The sequence below is a fragment of the Dama dama genome, chromosome 13 (genome assembly GCF_033118175.1).
Source record: "Dama dama isolate Ldn47 chromosome 13, ASM3311817v1, whole genome shotgun sequence".
Classification (NCBI taxonomy): Eukaryota; Metazoa; Chordata; class Mammalia; order Artiodactyla; family Cervidae; genus Dama; species Dama dama.
In genome coordinates, this window is record NC_083693.1 from 21594885 (window position 1) to 21611515 (window position 16631).

Genomic DNA, 16631 nt, shown 5'->3' on the forward strand with positions numbered 1-16631 from the left:
TAGTCATTAAGTCATGTGCAACTCATTGCAATCCTATGGACTGTAGACCACCAGTCTCCTCTGTCAATGGGATTTTCCAGGCAGTAATACTGGAGTGGGTAGCGAATTCTTTCTCTAGTGATGCCACCATTGATAATTAACTATGCCAACCAATACCACTGGGTAACAATTCAAAGCATTCCCTTGGGTAGCAAAAAATACCAAAACATATGATTATCTCAATAGATGCAGAAAAAGCCTTTGACAAAATTCAACATCCATTTATGATTAAAACTCTCCAGAAAGCAGGAATAAAAGGAACATACCTATACATAATAAAAGCTATATATGACAAACCCACAGCAAGCATTACCCTCAGTGGTGAAAAATTGAAAGCATTTCCCCTCAAATGAGGAACAAGACAAGGGTGCCCACTCTCACCACTACCATTCAACATAGTTTTGGAAGTTTTGGCCACAGCAATCAGAGCAGAAAAAGAAATAAAAGGAATCCAGATAGGAAATGAAGAAGTGAAATTCTTGCTGTTTCCAGATGACATGATCCTCTACATAGAAAACCCTAAAGACTCTACCAGAAAACTACTAGAGCTAATCAACGAATATAGTAAAGCTGCAGGATATAAAATTAACACACAAAAATCCCTTGCATTCCTATACACTAACAATGAGAAAACAGAAAGAGAAATTAAGGAAACAATACCATTTACCATTGCAACAAAAAGAATAAAATACATAGGAGTATATCTACCTAAAGAAACAAAAGACCTATACATAGAAAACTATAAAACACTGATGAAAGAAATCAAAGAGGATACAAACAGATGGAGAAATATACCGTGTTCATGAATTGGAAGAATCAATATTGTCAAAATGACTATACTACCCAAGGCAATGTATAGATTCAATGCAATCCCTATCAAGCTACCAATGGTATTTTTCACAAAACTAGAACAAATAATTTCACAATTTGTATGGAAATACAAAAAACCTTGAATAGCCAAAGTAACCTTGAGAAAGAAGAATGGAACTAGAGGAATCAACCTGCCTGACTTCAGTCTCTACTACAAAGCCACAGTCATCAAGACAGTATGGTACTGGCACAAAGACAGAAATATAGATCAATGGAACAGAATAGAAAGCCCAGAGATAAATCCACGAACCTATGGAAACCTTATCTTCAACAAAGGAGGCAAGGATATACAATGGAAAAAAGACAACCTCTTTAACAAGTGGTGCTGGGAAAACTGGTCAACCACTTGTAAAAGAATGAAACTAGAACACTTTCTAACACCATACACAAAAATAAACTCAGAATGGATTAAAGATCTAAATGTAAGACCAGAAACTATAAAACTCCTAGAGGAGAACATAGGCAAAACACTCTCCGACATAAATCACAGCAGGATCCTCTATGACCCACCTCCCAGAATATTGGAAATAAAAGAAAAAATAAACAAATGGGACCTAATTAAACTTAAAAGTTTTTGCACAACAAAGGAAACTATAAGCAAGGTGAAAAGACAGCCCTCAGATTGGGAGAAAATAATAGCAAATGAAGAAACAGACAAAGGATTAATCTAAAAAATATACAAGCAACTCCTGAAGCCCAATTCCAGAAAAATAAATGACCCAATCAAAAAATAGGCCAAAGAGCTAAACAGACATTTCTCCAAAGAATACATACAGATGGCTAACACACACATGAAAAGATGTTCAACATCACTCATTATCAGAGAAATGCAAATCAAAACCACAATGAGGTACCATTACACGCCAGTCAGGATGGCTGCTATCCAAAAGTTTACAAGCAATAAATGCTGGAGAGGGTGTGGAGAAAAGGGAACCCTCTTACACTGTTGGTGGGAATGCAAACTAGTACAGCCGTTACGGAGAACAGTGTGGAGATTTCTTAAAAAACTGGAAATAGAACTGCCATATGACCCAGAAATCCCACTTCTGGGCATACACACGGAGGAAACCAGATCTGAAAGAGACACGTGCACCCCAATGTTCATCGCCGCACTGTTTATAATAGCCAGGACATGGAAGCAACCTAGACGAATGGATAAGGAAGCTGTAGTACATATACACCATGGAATATTACTCAGCTGTTAAAAAGAATTAATTTGAATCAGTTCTAATGAGATGGATGAAACTGGAGCCCATTATACAGAGTGAAGTAAGCCAGAAAGATAAAGACCATTACAGTATACTAACACATATATATGGAATTTAGAAAGAGGGTAACGATAACCCTATATGCAAAACAGAAAAAGAGACACAGATGTACAGAACAGACTTTTGGACTCTGTGGGAGAAGGTGAGGGTGGGATGTTTCGAGAGAACAGCATCGAAACATGTATATTATCAAGGGTGAAACAGATCATCAGCCCAGGTTGGATGCATGAGACAAGTGCTCGGGCCTGGTGCACTGGGAAGACCCAGAGGGATGGGATGGAGAGAGGTGGGAGGGGGGATCGGGATGGGGAACACATGTAAATCCATGGCTGATTCATGTCAATGTATGGCAAAAACCACTACAATACTGTAAAGTAATTAGCCTCCAACTAATAAAAATAAATGGAAAAAAATAAAAAAAATAAAAAAAAATAAAGTCTGTTATTTAAAAAAAAATACCAAAACATTTTTTTAAATTAAAATTAAAAATAGGGGCACTGTAAAGACGTTTTTACAAGGTTTTCCAATAGTTCTACCTTACTGGCACCAATTACTGTATGGGTACTTTTTAGATCATCTCAATGATGGAAATTTAAAATATGTATTCCCATGTTGCCAATACATCTTATTCTGATTCTCATTAATTATCTTTCTCTAAGCCATTGTGAGGAAGTAGGGAGTCAATGGAAACAAATGCATAAACAAAAATGAACTAACTTTGTAAGCAAATTAAAGAGTAAAGCAAGATCCCAACTATATTGTCAATGCTTAGAAAAATGAAGGGAGAAGACACAGTCTATAAAAGGTTTCCATGAAATATTCCTTTCAAGCTTTTTCAACAAGTTAAAACTACTGTTCATTGTCAACAGCTTTTATAGCATGACATGAGAAGATCCATACACTCATGCAACAGGCTTCCAGAAAGCTCCTACTTGGCAGTTCCTTATATCATCTGAAGAGAACCCTGGAGGCATAAATTCTCCTAGAACGACACACACATTTTTGCATGGGATATAAAACAAGCCTTTTAAATTTCCCACAGAGGCATGGGCATGGAAGATGAGACATATTTATAGATGAAAACTATATCATAGTTCCAAGGATATGAATAATCTGTGTGTGCAAAGATATTAAAGGATTACAATTTTTTTTATTAAGAGAGAATATCCTCACTCAATATTTGAACTTAAAAATTAGATTATGAGAAGATTTTTAAAAAATTGATAAAGTCTATAAATACCCAATGACCCTCAGGGTTCTGGATCCAGGGGGGGCGGAAATGAAGGCCATGTGAGTAAATAAGATTTCCCTTTTTGCCCTGACCTCTAGGAAGCTCAAAATGCAGGGTTCATCTGCAATAATAATCATCAACTAGTACTTCTTTTATTTTTTTATCTTTTCATTTTACATTGGAATATAGCCAATTAACAAGTTTGTGATGGTTTCAGGTGGGCAGCAAAGGGACTCAGCTATACATATACATGTGTCCATTCTCTCCTAAATGCCCATCCCGTCCAGGTTGCCACTTAAGAGTGAGCAGAGTTCCCGGTGCTCTAGAGCAGGCCTTTGTTATTTCTTGATCTGCAGGCCTTAACTCCGATAGTCCATATTTCTATGGCTCTCCTTCACTTAAAATAGGTCAAGGGCAGCCCTAAGCGGGACTAGCACTAGGGCGAAGCGAGTGAGGCATTTAGGATGAACCGTGTAAGGCAGTGGTCATGCCCAGGCTTCTGTGAGGGCAGGGCTGGCCCCACGGCCTTCTCACTCTAACCCCTGGCACCATGCCTGCCTCCCTCTAACCCCAGGAATCTAAGACCCAGCAGCGCCCCCTGCAGTTCTACAGGGCCTGCCCCTCTGACATCCCTGGCTTCACCTCCTGCTTTCCCAGCATCCCACACCACACCCTAGTCCAAACCAGTGGTTCCCAAACATAAATATGCTTCCAGGTCACTCGCAAGGCTCACTAATAGGCTGCTGGGTCCCGTTTCCAGAGTTTCTGATCTGAGAGGGCTGAGATGGAGGCCCAGAAATATCTGCATTCAAATGATTTCCAAGTGGTGCTGACTCTGCTGGTTGAGAGAGCTCAGCTTTGGAACTGACACAGAGTCTGGAGCGCTCACCACACACATTATTTTGTGACTGTCATGTCTCAAAGCACTTCCACCTCCTTCTCATTTGGTGAGATTCACTCCTGTCTCCTTTCTCTGAAAAATGGATCTCAGTCCTCCAGTCTTCAACCCACCCCACCCACCTGCAAGGTCAAGACAAGGGTCTAGTCTCTGAATACTGCACCTCTCCACTCTCATGTCTCCTAATCAGTTCAGTTCAGTCACTCAGTCGTGTCTGACTCTTTCCAACCCTGTGGACTGCAGCACGCCAGGCCTCCCTGTCCATCACCAACTCCCAGAGCTTGCTCAAACTCATGTCCATCAAGTCGGTGATGCCATCCAACCATCTCATCCTCTGTCATCCCCTTCTCCTCCTGCCCTCAATCTTTCCCAGCATCAAGGTCTTTTCTAATGAGTCAACTCTTCACATCAGGTGGCCAAAGCAAAGTACTGGAGTTTTAGCTTCAGCATCAGTCCTTCCAATGAACACCCAGGACTAATCTCCTTTAGGATGGACTGGTTGGATCTCCTTTCAGTACAAGAGACTCTCAAGAGTCTTCTCCAAAATAAAATAAAATAAAATAAAATAAATAAAAATAAAAAAGAGTCTTCTCCAACACCACAGTTCAAAAGCATCAATTCTTCGGCGCCCAGCTTTCTTTATGGTCCAACTCTCACATCCATACATGACTACTGGAAAATCCATAGCCTTGACTAGATGGACCTTTGTGGGCAAAGTAATGACTTTGCTTTTTAATATGCTGTCTAGGTTGGTCATAGCTTTTCTTCCAAGGAGTAAGCGTCTTTTAATCTCATGGCTGCAGCTACCATCTGCAGTGATTTTGGAGCCCCCAAAAATAAAGTCTGTCACTGTTTCCATTGTTCCATCTCTCCTAATATCTCACCAGTTATGGTGTCTAAGTCTTACTCATCTCTGAGGTCTCAGGACAGTATTCCTGCCAATATAGTATGTGCTCAATGAGAGGTTTTTGGCCAAAAGTGATTCTAATGTCACCGATATGACAGATTTGTGAAAAGTGGCTCTATTCTTCTGGGCTGGAGATACACAAGGTTTGAGAATTCTAATAGATCCATGGCCTTAGCTGCACATGACTGAGGCCCCCAGCAATAAGGAAGACCTCTAGAAACTATTCTGTCTAGGATAATGCTGCCCTAGACTTCATAACAATGCAGCAGAAACATCGAGGTTACGATATTCAGCAGTGTTACTTCTAAATGGAGAGGGAGATAATAAGTAGGTAGAGAAGGGGTAGATAGGCACATAGGTAGACAAAAAAATTAGGTAGATATATATAGGAAGGAAGATAGAAATAAACAGATATATGAATATATGTGACTGTTTGGGATATACCATCCTCCAATCCTTTAAATTTAACCAAGAAAACAAAACAGGAAAAGGTGATACTATGGATAGGTATTTGAGTTCAGTGAATAGTGTGTGAAAATGAGAAACAGCAGAACAAAAAGCACTCTATTAACTGGGGAAGTGGTCCAGGCACGATACTCTCATCTTGGTTCCACACATAGACCACACTTCTTGCAAAGGGTTTTGCTTGTACTACTTCCAGGACCAATAGTGTAATAAAGGTGAAATTGGTGAAATAACTCATTTCACCAATAGTGAAATGAGTTCAAGGAGAGAAAGAGGTGCAGTGACAGAGGGCATTTACCTCTAAGGTGGAAAAGAGGCATTCCTTCCACTTTAAGCAGCTTCTTCTCAACTCAAAACTATACAACAGACAAAACAACCATCAGAACTTCCTTCTGGTTCTCACCTGGGCTCTGCTCATCAAGGACATCAAGACAGACAGACAGACGGACAAGATAGATAGGCAGGCAGACTAAACAATCTTCTCTCCAAATTCTTTGACTGTCCTCTTTCAATTTAAGTTTCCCCAACTTCGCCGGTGGCTTAGACAGCCAAAAATCTGTCTGTAAATGCAGGAGACCTGGGTTCGATCCCTGGGTTGGAAAGATCTCCTGGAGAAGGGAAGGGCTACACACTCCAGTTTTTTTGCCTGGAGAATCCCCATGGACAGAGAAGCCTGGCGGGCTATAGTCCCTGGGGTCACAAAAGAGTCGGACACATCTGAGTGACTGAGCACACAATATAATCAATATAATATAACATAAGATAATACAATGCCGAGACACCAAATAGAACACATGAAGAAACGCTAAGGTTAGCGATAGAAGGAAGTGGCCAGCACTTTTAGGCTGGGGGTGGGGGGTGGGGTGGAGGGGTGGTGCAATTTTCTGTAAAGTTCCAGGTAGTAAGAATTAGGCTCTGTCCCAGGTACTCTGCTCCACCCTGCCCACCAGGGGCAGAGCACACATGGATGAGCACAGTGACATTCCCACCAAACTGTATTTGCAGAAGTAGATACAGGGCTGGATTTTGCCCTCAGGCTGCAGTTCAGTGACCCCTGGGCTAGAGTGAGAAAGAGTAAATGCTCGGGTCAGAGGTACCTGGGAGAAGCAGAAACCACAGCAGGGCTGGCTAGTGGAAGGGACAAAAGACAGACACTACATGAATCAGAGAAAGGGGAGAAAGGGGAGAAAGACCCTGACTTCTCCCTCGTCCCACCCTGCAGCATCCTGCCCCTCCCTCTCAGCCAGTCAGAGGCCACCTGACAGAAGGACAGAGAAAATGCATCCTGTAGGGATCAGTCTCCGTGATAACGCAGGAACCCTGCTAAACAAACCTGAAGCCAAACACACCAAAAAGTGAAACCACTAATCAACTAATTTCATACCGAAAAAAATGTTGCCCTATACAAGGATGTCTTTTACCTTAAATGGCTGTCATATAACTGCATAAAACAATAGGTCAAAAGAGGAGCCATATGACAGTAAAAACTTATCTCGGTGCAAATTATCTAAAATAAAGAAAATCCGTAACTCAAAGGGCACGTGGTCACCCATAATACTGTCCCAAATGAAAGGGGGGTGTGTACAGTTGGAGATTTTCTGAATACATCAGTGACCCGCCAATTCCACTTTTTATCATCATGTTTCTATCCCATTAGACTATTTGACATAAGAGAAGTAACTGCTGTTAATGTTCTAGCTCTTTAACTGTGATATACATTAGAGAGGAGGAAGGTATGGAAATAGATCTATTCACAGAAAAGATTATGCAAAGGAAACATCTGAAAAGAAGCAGTTATCTGATTCAGGCCCTTTTAGATCAGATTTTCAGTTCTCTCTTTAAAATGCTCTCGCTTGAAGGTAAACAAAGGCTTTTGCATGAAAGCTAAAACTACTTTCACAGGCAATCTCTATGTATTCACTGTATTAAAACCAAGGTCAGTAACAAAACCAAGGAAATGGGGTATTCCTTGGTTTTCCAGTGGGTAGGACTTTCTGCTTTCAGGGCTGAGGACACACATTCAATCCCTGGTCGGGGAACTAAGCCCACAAGCCACATGCTGCAGCCAAAAAAATACATATATATATATATATATATATATATATTCAAGGAAACGCTTTAGAAGACAGTCCTCAAAGACTGCCACTCTGGGTGATGCAAAATTATACACAAGACTGCCACTCTGGGTGATGCAAAATTATCAACTTATGAGCTTAAGAAGCAATTATTTAAATAAAGTTATTATAAGAGTAGGATTGAGGTGAAAGAGTCAATGACATTTTATAGGTAATATATCACTTAGAACTAGCAAAATTTTATATACTCAGATTAAGTAATCTGTTAAATTTATTATTTTATTATTTATTAAATTATGTTAAATTTCTGCATTCTAATTTTTAAATGGAAATCCTAAAAAAGCAGTTTATAGTTTAAAACTACCAAGAGAGACTTATCAGGGTATTTTAACTACTTTTACAGAGAGTTAATCACAGACTATAGATTTTCCCTGTGACTCACTTTTATGAGCTGAATTAGAAGTTATCTCACTTTCCCCTCTATAACTGCAGACTCTAAGTAGCAAAAAGTCACCCTAACAATTGAAATTCTGCACCAATACATAAATTGCATCTCTCATACATGATCATAAGTAGCTTTCAACGACCTCTATTCATCAACGGTTTTATGAAACACTGTACTAGGTGCAGGCATTTATTAAGTCTCTGAGCCCAGTGCCCTGAAATCAAAATTCTAGAAACTACTACGAGAGGGAAAAAAGACAACAACAGCTCAGTGGTAAGACACAACTCCGCAGTACAGATATAAATACTGCTCTCCAGGATCCTCTGTTCCTTTCATATTTTTGATATCTTTATCCTGGCCGTCAACATTTTTTCTCCCCTCTTCATTCCTTGGGCCATTCTTCCTAACCTCTCCTGTCCTCCCTAGACTCCAATATTCCCCAAGCTCACAATTTTTCTTTCGAGCCTTTATGTTCTCCCACAAACTGCCAGCGCTCGTCCACAGGCCGGAGCTCCCTAACTAAAGATGGTTATTGATGTACAGTACCAGTGCTTTAATGCAGCAGCAGAATCAATAAACGAGAAAATACTGCTTTGTCAGGCTTCGCCGGAGCATGCCGGGAAACTTTACTGCTCTGGATGGTTACAGCAACGCTTAATACGCGAGAGGGAGAGCCAGCTCCCTTCTGCGGAGAGAATGATGTTCTCCTACCCTCTAGTGACTATAAAGGAGTAAGACAAAAGTTGGAGGGATTTCTGAGACGGCTTCACATGATTATTTATTGCCTCTTAATTTTATTTCTAAAAAGAACCAGAATTCTGAAAACCCAGTGAACAGGTGGGATTAAAACAACGCTAAATTTAAAAAAAAAAAAAAAAAAAAAAGCTTAGACTGGTTATTTTTAAAGGGCTCCCAAAATGCAAAGGATATACATTTTAGGAAGAGTCAGAACTTTGATTCCTCTGGATTTTAAAAAGCAAGGCTTAGAAAGTTTGCCTTCCTAAATGACTAGTCAGGTTACAAATCTCTCTCTCTCTCACACATACACACGCTCTTGTAATGCACAAAATCTTTGTTTCAATCTCCTTATTTTACAGCGAAGTAAACAACTACAGGTTAGAAATGAGAACTGGTATACATCTGTGTACAGGTGTGTGTGTATAAATAAATGCATAAACAGAGCTTGCCCATGCACCCGCCCCTAGCACACAGACCCATCATGGGCACCTCCCTCTTGATTATTCCTCTTCTGAAAGCAGCAGAGCTGCCAAAGTAAGTTATACAGAGGTTTTGTTTATTTGTTTACATTTAGTGAATTTTGACATTTAGTCACTTCAGTGACAACATATTACCTTCAGAACCTGATAAATTGATAACACATCCCTACCTTAAATTGCATAGAACTATTTTTCATGGAGAAATCTTTAAAGAAACAAAGAAACACTCACAAAAATAAATAAATGGCAAAATAGAAATAGTATAAAAAAGATTTATAAAATATACCACATATTCCTCTCAATCTTTTCATTGCCCTTATAGCACCAACATTAGCTTCTACCTAATGGTAAATAACTTTCTAAAGGACTGTCTAATGCACTGCAGCTACAAATAATTCAAGCTTAATGAAGTGTAACATTCTTTTTTTTTTTTAACTTATTTATTTAATTGGAGGCTAATTACTCTACAATATTGTAGTGGTTTTTGCCATACATTGACATGAATCAGCCATGGATATACATGTGTCCCCCATCTTGAAGTGTAACATTCTAACATGGCCGGCACATATAAAAGTTCACCTCTAAAACAAGCGTAAGTTCTAACATCTGGCTATGCTGTTATTAAATGAAATTTAAAAGAGAGTATGTTTCCTTTTTATTCATATCAGCAGTCAGAGGGAATAAAAGCTTTACATGGAAAGGTTGGACAGTATCAGTCATGTCTACATTTGCCTTTGCTATGAAGATGAACCACATGTTGAAAAGAAGGAAAACAGCTGTATTTACCTTGCTGGCACTTAACCGCTTCCGATTCGACCAACGCTAAGGATTACGTCCATTGGATGGTGAAAACAGCAAAATAAAAGAGAGAAATGCAGCTGTTAACAACATGATTGTGTTATAATGCTAGTTAGACGGCGCAGACTGCATTCAAGCCACTGACACCCACATTCTGAGGTTAGAGAAAACACACAGAACAAGAAGAGTTAGAAACCTAGGAAAATCACATTTCCATGGTTGTGTTACACCATTTTCTCACAGTATTCAAAAACGAAAAGACAAGGACACGTAACACTACTCAGTCCTTACAAGACACATTTATGTTTTTATTTACCTGAAAACACTATAATTTTACCTCTAAAAGCAAAGTGGAAAGGCAGATTTCTCCTACCTGAAACATTCAGAGTGCATTATGAAAATATTTAAGAAGTTCATGGACAAAGGCAGTTCATGTTTACGTTTCTGTAGTCTTAGATACAGGAAAAAAAAATCATTCCATTTCCCTCTGCTGAGTAAATCTCAATATTCAAAATAATAGGAAAAACAATGGGAGTCATTCCTGCACAGTTAAGAAAAACAAGCTAATGCAGCAGTCAGGGAGGGAAGGAAAAAAGTATTCTGGACAGCCGGTAACCTCACCATTGTTCTCTTTTTGATCTTTCATTTGTTGAGCTAAGGCTGCTGAATTTTGTCCATAATTAAAGTTCTCTCCTAACAAAATCCCTCATTACCCCTGTCACCGTCCAGTACTGCAAAGCTCTATTCTGGCTGGTTAACCAGCTAACTGGATAAATTTGGCAGATTATAACTCAATTATGCATCTAATTGAGCAGCTCATAGTAACTATTATGATTAAGGAAAAAAAAATACCTTTAGGCAAATAACCTATCCGCTTTGTCAATACACCTCCCCAATAAATTACAAACCAGAAGACAAATCATCTTTGGGGGAAGTCCACTTATATTCCAAGGACCAACACCTAGAAATGTTGGTACAGAAATGTCTTGAAACTATTCTTCAGTAAAAACACTGCCCCTGGAGACACTGTGAGCTCAGCCACTTGGCATGTGACCCAGAGTTATAGACACTCCAACCTGGGTGTTAAAATCAGTTCTTTTTGTATTTTTCCAACATATGGACAAATATTTTCACCCAGAACAAGCACTAAAATTAATCACTATCTTGTAAATACACATGGCTTTCTAAACAGCTTTTTGAAATATAATTCATTTGATTTTTATATCCCCAAAGACTAAAAAATAGATAAGAAAATTAATGGAAAATGAGTACCACTGTTTGCTCACTATAATACTAACACTACCTTATATCATGTGTCTGCTCCCTGCTAAGCACTATTTTGGTCATCGTGATCTTCACAAACCTATAAAATAGATTTTTTTTAATCCCTATTTCACACATGAGGAACTTGTAGCTGCGAGAGGTTAAGCAATTCTGTGAATCTGACCTGATCACTTAACTTCTCAAAATTAAAAATAGTGGAGCTGGGATTCAAACCCAGGCAGTCTGATTACAGAGCCCATAATTGTAACTATAATCCAATTTTGTCAAGAAAAAGAGACAGAAGGCAGGTTCGTCAGTGCTCCAGCCAGGGTCTTACCTTCTAACTGCACCATGCCCATACGCCCTGGCCCTGAGGGTCAATTCACAGACATTTTGCACATTTTAAGGTTTTTATCAGCTTGACTCTAAAACAACAAACACTGCCTCAATGACCACCAGTACAGAACTGTGAATTCAAACTGAAATCTCTCCATCAGGTTTTAAATTAAAATGGAAATTTATAAACAAATTATTTCCAAGTAATACCAGTCTCCCCTGTTAGTTATTCCCATTAAAAAAAAAAAACCCCAATATATCTTTAAATACTAACTTAAACCCAAGGAAAAGAACGAGTGTTTTCTGATATCTACTCTATCCAAAGAACCCCCAATATTCATACTAAATTGAATAGCCACACATGATCCAGGATAAATTATTCCCTGCTCAGCTGTACTCTGAACAAGTATATCAATGGGAAAATTACACTACCAATCAGAACAAATAGAACAGGCATTGTTAATTATTATTATTATACTCCATTTTAGTTATATATTTGCTATTTTTCAGTCACTAAGTCATGTCCAACCCTTTGCAACCCCATAGACTACATATACATATATAAACACACATACATATAGTAATATATACATGTGTAATGTATATGTACATACATGTAATGTATAAAATACATTAAATATAATATAAATTTATATATATAATATACATAAATATAATATATATTTATAATATAAATTTATATATAAAATATAAAATACATAAAAATACACACACATATAGAAAATATAGTGTGCCCGAGAGTCCCTGCCAAACAAGTAAAGAACAAAGAAAATGAAAAATCATATCAAGTAGGTAATGCATACAACCTGACAAACTCTCAAAAACAGGGGGTGGAGGAGTCAAAGGAAAGAAGGACCAAACTGAGTGAGAAGTGTCTCTCTTTTCACTAAATGCTCTGAATAGACAGGCTTTGAGATGTTTTCCAAAAACAAACTCAAGCAGCATTGAGTATTAATTGCTCTGCAACTTGAAATAAACTTTAACTGAAATGGCTCTCTTTAAAAACTCCAAATTTTGGCAATATTTCAACATATTTTAAATGCCAGTAGTATTGCTAAATATGATCCGATACACTACAGAAAAATCCACAAGTGGAATAAACAGGCTGCTGTTATGGAGCTCTCTTTATGAGGTCATTATACAAATTTACAAACCCCATTTAAATATGTAAGAAATTTTCAGAATATACCAGCTGGCAACTGGGCAACCATGTGGCAAACACAATGCTCATCTACACAGCATGTCATTTTAACCCGGCATCCAGCTCATGGAAGCGATCACCTACTGGATGCACAGACACTGAATTCAATAGCAAAGCCATCAAAACTATGAGAAGCTAAAGGAAATCCCTCCATCATTAGGTTGCATGGAAAAGTATTTTCAACATCAATGTAAGATATTTTAACATCAAAGTATCAGTGCTATTGAGGCCTCAGGTTTTAACCATGCCACTTCTTCATTAATAAATGGAGATCACTTTCCCGAAGTTATCGTCAAGTAAATTCTCATAAGTAAAGAATTCAAATTAAAAATAACAACTGTGCAGTTGACCCTCTGGCAACTGAAAAGTCACTGTGCAGTTTTTGTTGTTTTTTTTTTTTAACTCCTTTAAACTATCTTCAGTAAGTTCACTAGTAAATCACTCATGATTTTCATCAGGAAAATAAATTACAGCCAACAGCAAAGGTGATGTCAAAATGAAGAATACTCTCCACACTGACCCCAGTGACTCAATTCAAGAAGTATTACTGGAGGCCTAATTTAAAAACAGGCTTCAGATTTTCATACCAGATTCTATCAAGTTTAAATTTTAACATATCTTAGTCCTTCTTCAAGTAGCTGTTTTTAATTGGCTTTTAAAATACCTTTCAAATAACTTACAATCAAGGATGCTTTCATTCTCATTTTCATTCTTGGAATTGTAACATATAATACCCAAATATAAAATAAGATTATAGTTTGTATTCAGATATTTACTCCTAAAAACAGAGTGCTGATCACATTGTCACAAAATCTAGTGCTTTTTTCTGATGTTATAGATATCTTTAATAGGTAGTACATTAACTAGAAATTTCCATTTAACAGACCAGAGAATATTAAAATATGTATCTCTTCAGAAGTACTCTCAATAGAAAATGTGGTAGCTAAGAGAAAAAGTTGAGATGGAAATGATGCATTGATCACCTAAATAATGTACATACAGCACAATTATTAAATCCTAGAAATTGCTTTTCATAACTGAATAATGCCTAAGTCATCTAGTAATTAAGAAAATGGTAAATGGAAACAGTAACACTAAGTAAAAGTGATATTTTGGATGATGTATTGCAAGGAAACCATAAGCAGTATATATATTTAATAATAGCAATACATTCACATCCCTAGCCAAAACAGAGGTCATTACTTAATGGGTTTTTCTTTCCAGATTTCCAAAAGAAAGGCTGTACATTATCACAGAGAGATAAAACTTTAAGTCTCTATGCAATTCTTCCCCCTACTCAAATAATGACAAAAATGTCAGTCACCTGGTAACCCAGTTATCAAAGAAAAATTTCAATGGAGAATTTTAAAAAGAACAAAAGGGTCAGACTCACGTGTCTCTTGAAATCACACTGTTTCACTACTAGGTTCAAATTTAATACAATCACTCCCATGTCATCTTCTAAACTGTTTGGATCTTCCAATTTTAAGATATGCTCAGTCGTTCTAGAAGCAAAAGGCAACGAATGACATTAGCATTTATTGGGTTAGTATTTTTTTGCCTTAGAATAAATACATCAGGTTTTTATGATAAAAATCTACCTCTAAATAGGCCTAAGACACAAGTTAAAGAGCACAACAAATTCAGTGAAAATAAACCAATTTTTCAGGGTCAAGAAATGCACTGCCTAATTCAACAGATGGTCAACTGATTCTTCTCCCCTACCGCCCAAGGAAAACGTAAATACTTGCTTTAATTTTAAGGTAAGTAGGTTAATGAACTTGAATATTAACAAAGAGAAGTACAAAATTCACCCCTTTTAAATTATGTTCACACCTTTTAAATTACATTACGGAAGATTTAATGTCAGACCAATATATATTTGGAAGCTAAAAAGCAAAAGTCATAGAAAATCTCACATTTTAAAGCACTCTTTCATTTATTCAGATTTTTTTCACTTTATTATCTTGAGTTACCTCTAAAATTCACTAATCACAATTAGATGGTAAAATTACAATACCTGTTAAGCTCAAGATCACTCAAAATGACAAATGCAGAACCCATGAAATCAGATGTAGTTAAATCTCGATCATATACCTACAAAGAGAAGGGGGGCCAATAATGCATTAATATGGTAAACAAATTGAGTATATCACAGTATAGATAAATGCAACAGCCTGGGAATTTTGAGTTCAATCTTCTAGATCTAAAAATAATTTGCACAATATAGTTAAAGAAGAATTTAGCCAAGCTGGTGAAGAGAACAAAATTATTCAAACCTGTCCATTTTGCTTACTATGGCTAAAATAACAGAAAATACTTTTAAGGCAGTATTCATATGCATTAAGACATTTTTGCACAATGAACCACTCTGTAGTTTAAATGGTCTCTCATTAAAATTTAGTATTTTCCACTGTGGGCAACTCTGCCAGTTAAACAGAAATTTGCGAAATTTTCTACAGCAATCCCATCCTGTGCTCAACTCATGCAGTTTTAACCCAGATGTTAGAGCAATTGATGCTTATAACTGGTAGCTTAAAGCTCTATTAAGTATAAAGTTATTCCTAACGAGAAAGGCTTTAGTACTTGTCACCACTACATTGGCAGTAATAATTCTTCCACATTCAGTAAGTTTAAATACAATCAATGGGGATATTATTTTCACTCCAATTGATCTGAGAGTAACATACAGTTTTGAACCAAGGGTATAAAGAATCCCTTCTACACATATTTTTTAACACTTAGGAATTATACAAGAATGAATTTGGGGAAGTTGACTTTTAAGAAGGCAAAGATGGCTGAGAAATGAATATTTCTAATAAAAGAGGAGATCTGAACGTCATCTGGGATTACCTTCACACGCAGCTTTTGATCAAGGCTTTGAATTGGCAATACGACTATCTCGTCCCAAACTGGGTTCAAGTTCTTATATATGACTTTACTTTTGTACAGGGTCTTCCCATTCAGCTTAAACTTCACATAGGGATCACTCGTGCCTTTAACAGAAAAAGAGAGCAGGACCGGTTTAAAAAATACACGTAGAAACCGTGGAATCTCCATTAAGTAAAGATCCTTCCCACACTCCAGACTCAAAGCACATCGCTGAACACACCCAGAACAAATGTCTCCCTGCATAGAGACTAAGGGTTGAGAGTGGAGAGAAATGAAACAATCTGGGGAAAATGCTGATTCTTCCTTGCCTTTTGTGATAGAATATAAATGGGGTCCTTGAACTTTCTCTGTGTGGTTTCATTGTGGGTATGTCATCACTCTCCTACCCACAAAAAATCCAAGACGTAAAATCCACCGGCACCAGCCACAGACGTCAGGGGTCCTGGAGAGAAGTCGACCCCGCCCAAGGATGGCCGTGAGTCAGAGAGAAGGGAAAGAAACTGTTTTCAAACATTTGGCCAGATGGTTGACTCAAGAGAACCCTGTACTTTAGAATATAATCATAATAAATAAATCAATCTCTGGAACCATCGGCTCAAAAGATGGGGCCAAGGGACTCACACTGGAACGGGGGCCGCAGAGATTAAGCCGACAAAGTTGCCATTCTTCGCCACCCCCCGCACCTGCAGCAAAGCAGAGAACGCT

At 37.8% G+C, this 16631-nt stretch overlaps 1 protein-coding gene across 5 annotated transcripts in view; it reads right to left on the minus strand.

Annotated features, from left to right (window-relative positions):
• The window catches only part of MCTP2 (multiple C2 and transmembrane domain containing 2), a 252157-nt gene that overhangs the window by 136772 nt on the left and 98754 nt on the right, over window positions 1-16631 (minus strand). For 4 of the 5 annotated variants that reach the window (XR_009695391.1, XM_061158619.1, XM_061158616.1 and 1 more), the window contains 4 exons: window positions 15888-16030; window positions 15055-15131; window positions 14428-14539; window positions 10202-10237 (listed from right to left, as the gene is read on the minus strand). Coding sequence is in view for 4 of the 5 variants with exons in the window: in XM_061158619.1 (XP_061014602.1) it covers window positions 10202-10237; window positions 14428-14539; window positions 15055-15131; window positions 15888-16030 (368 nt within the window). In the remaining variant the exon portion in view is untranslated. The remainder of the gene's footprint in view (window positions 1-10201; window positions 10238-14427; window positions 14540-15054; window positions 15132-15887; window positions 16031-16631) is intronic. The other variant, XM_061158618.1, reaches the window with a different exon arrangement.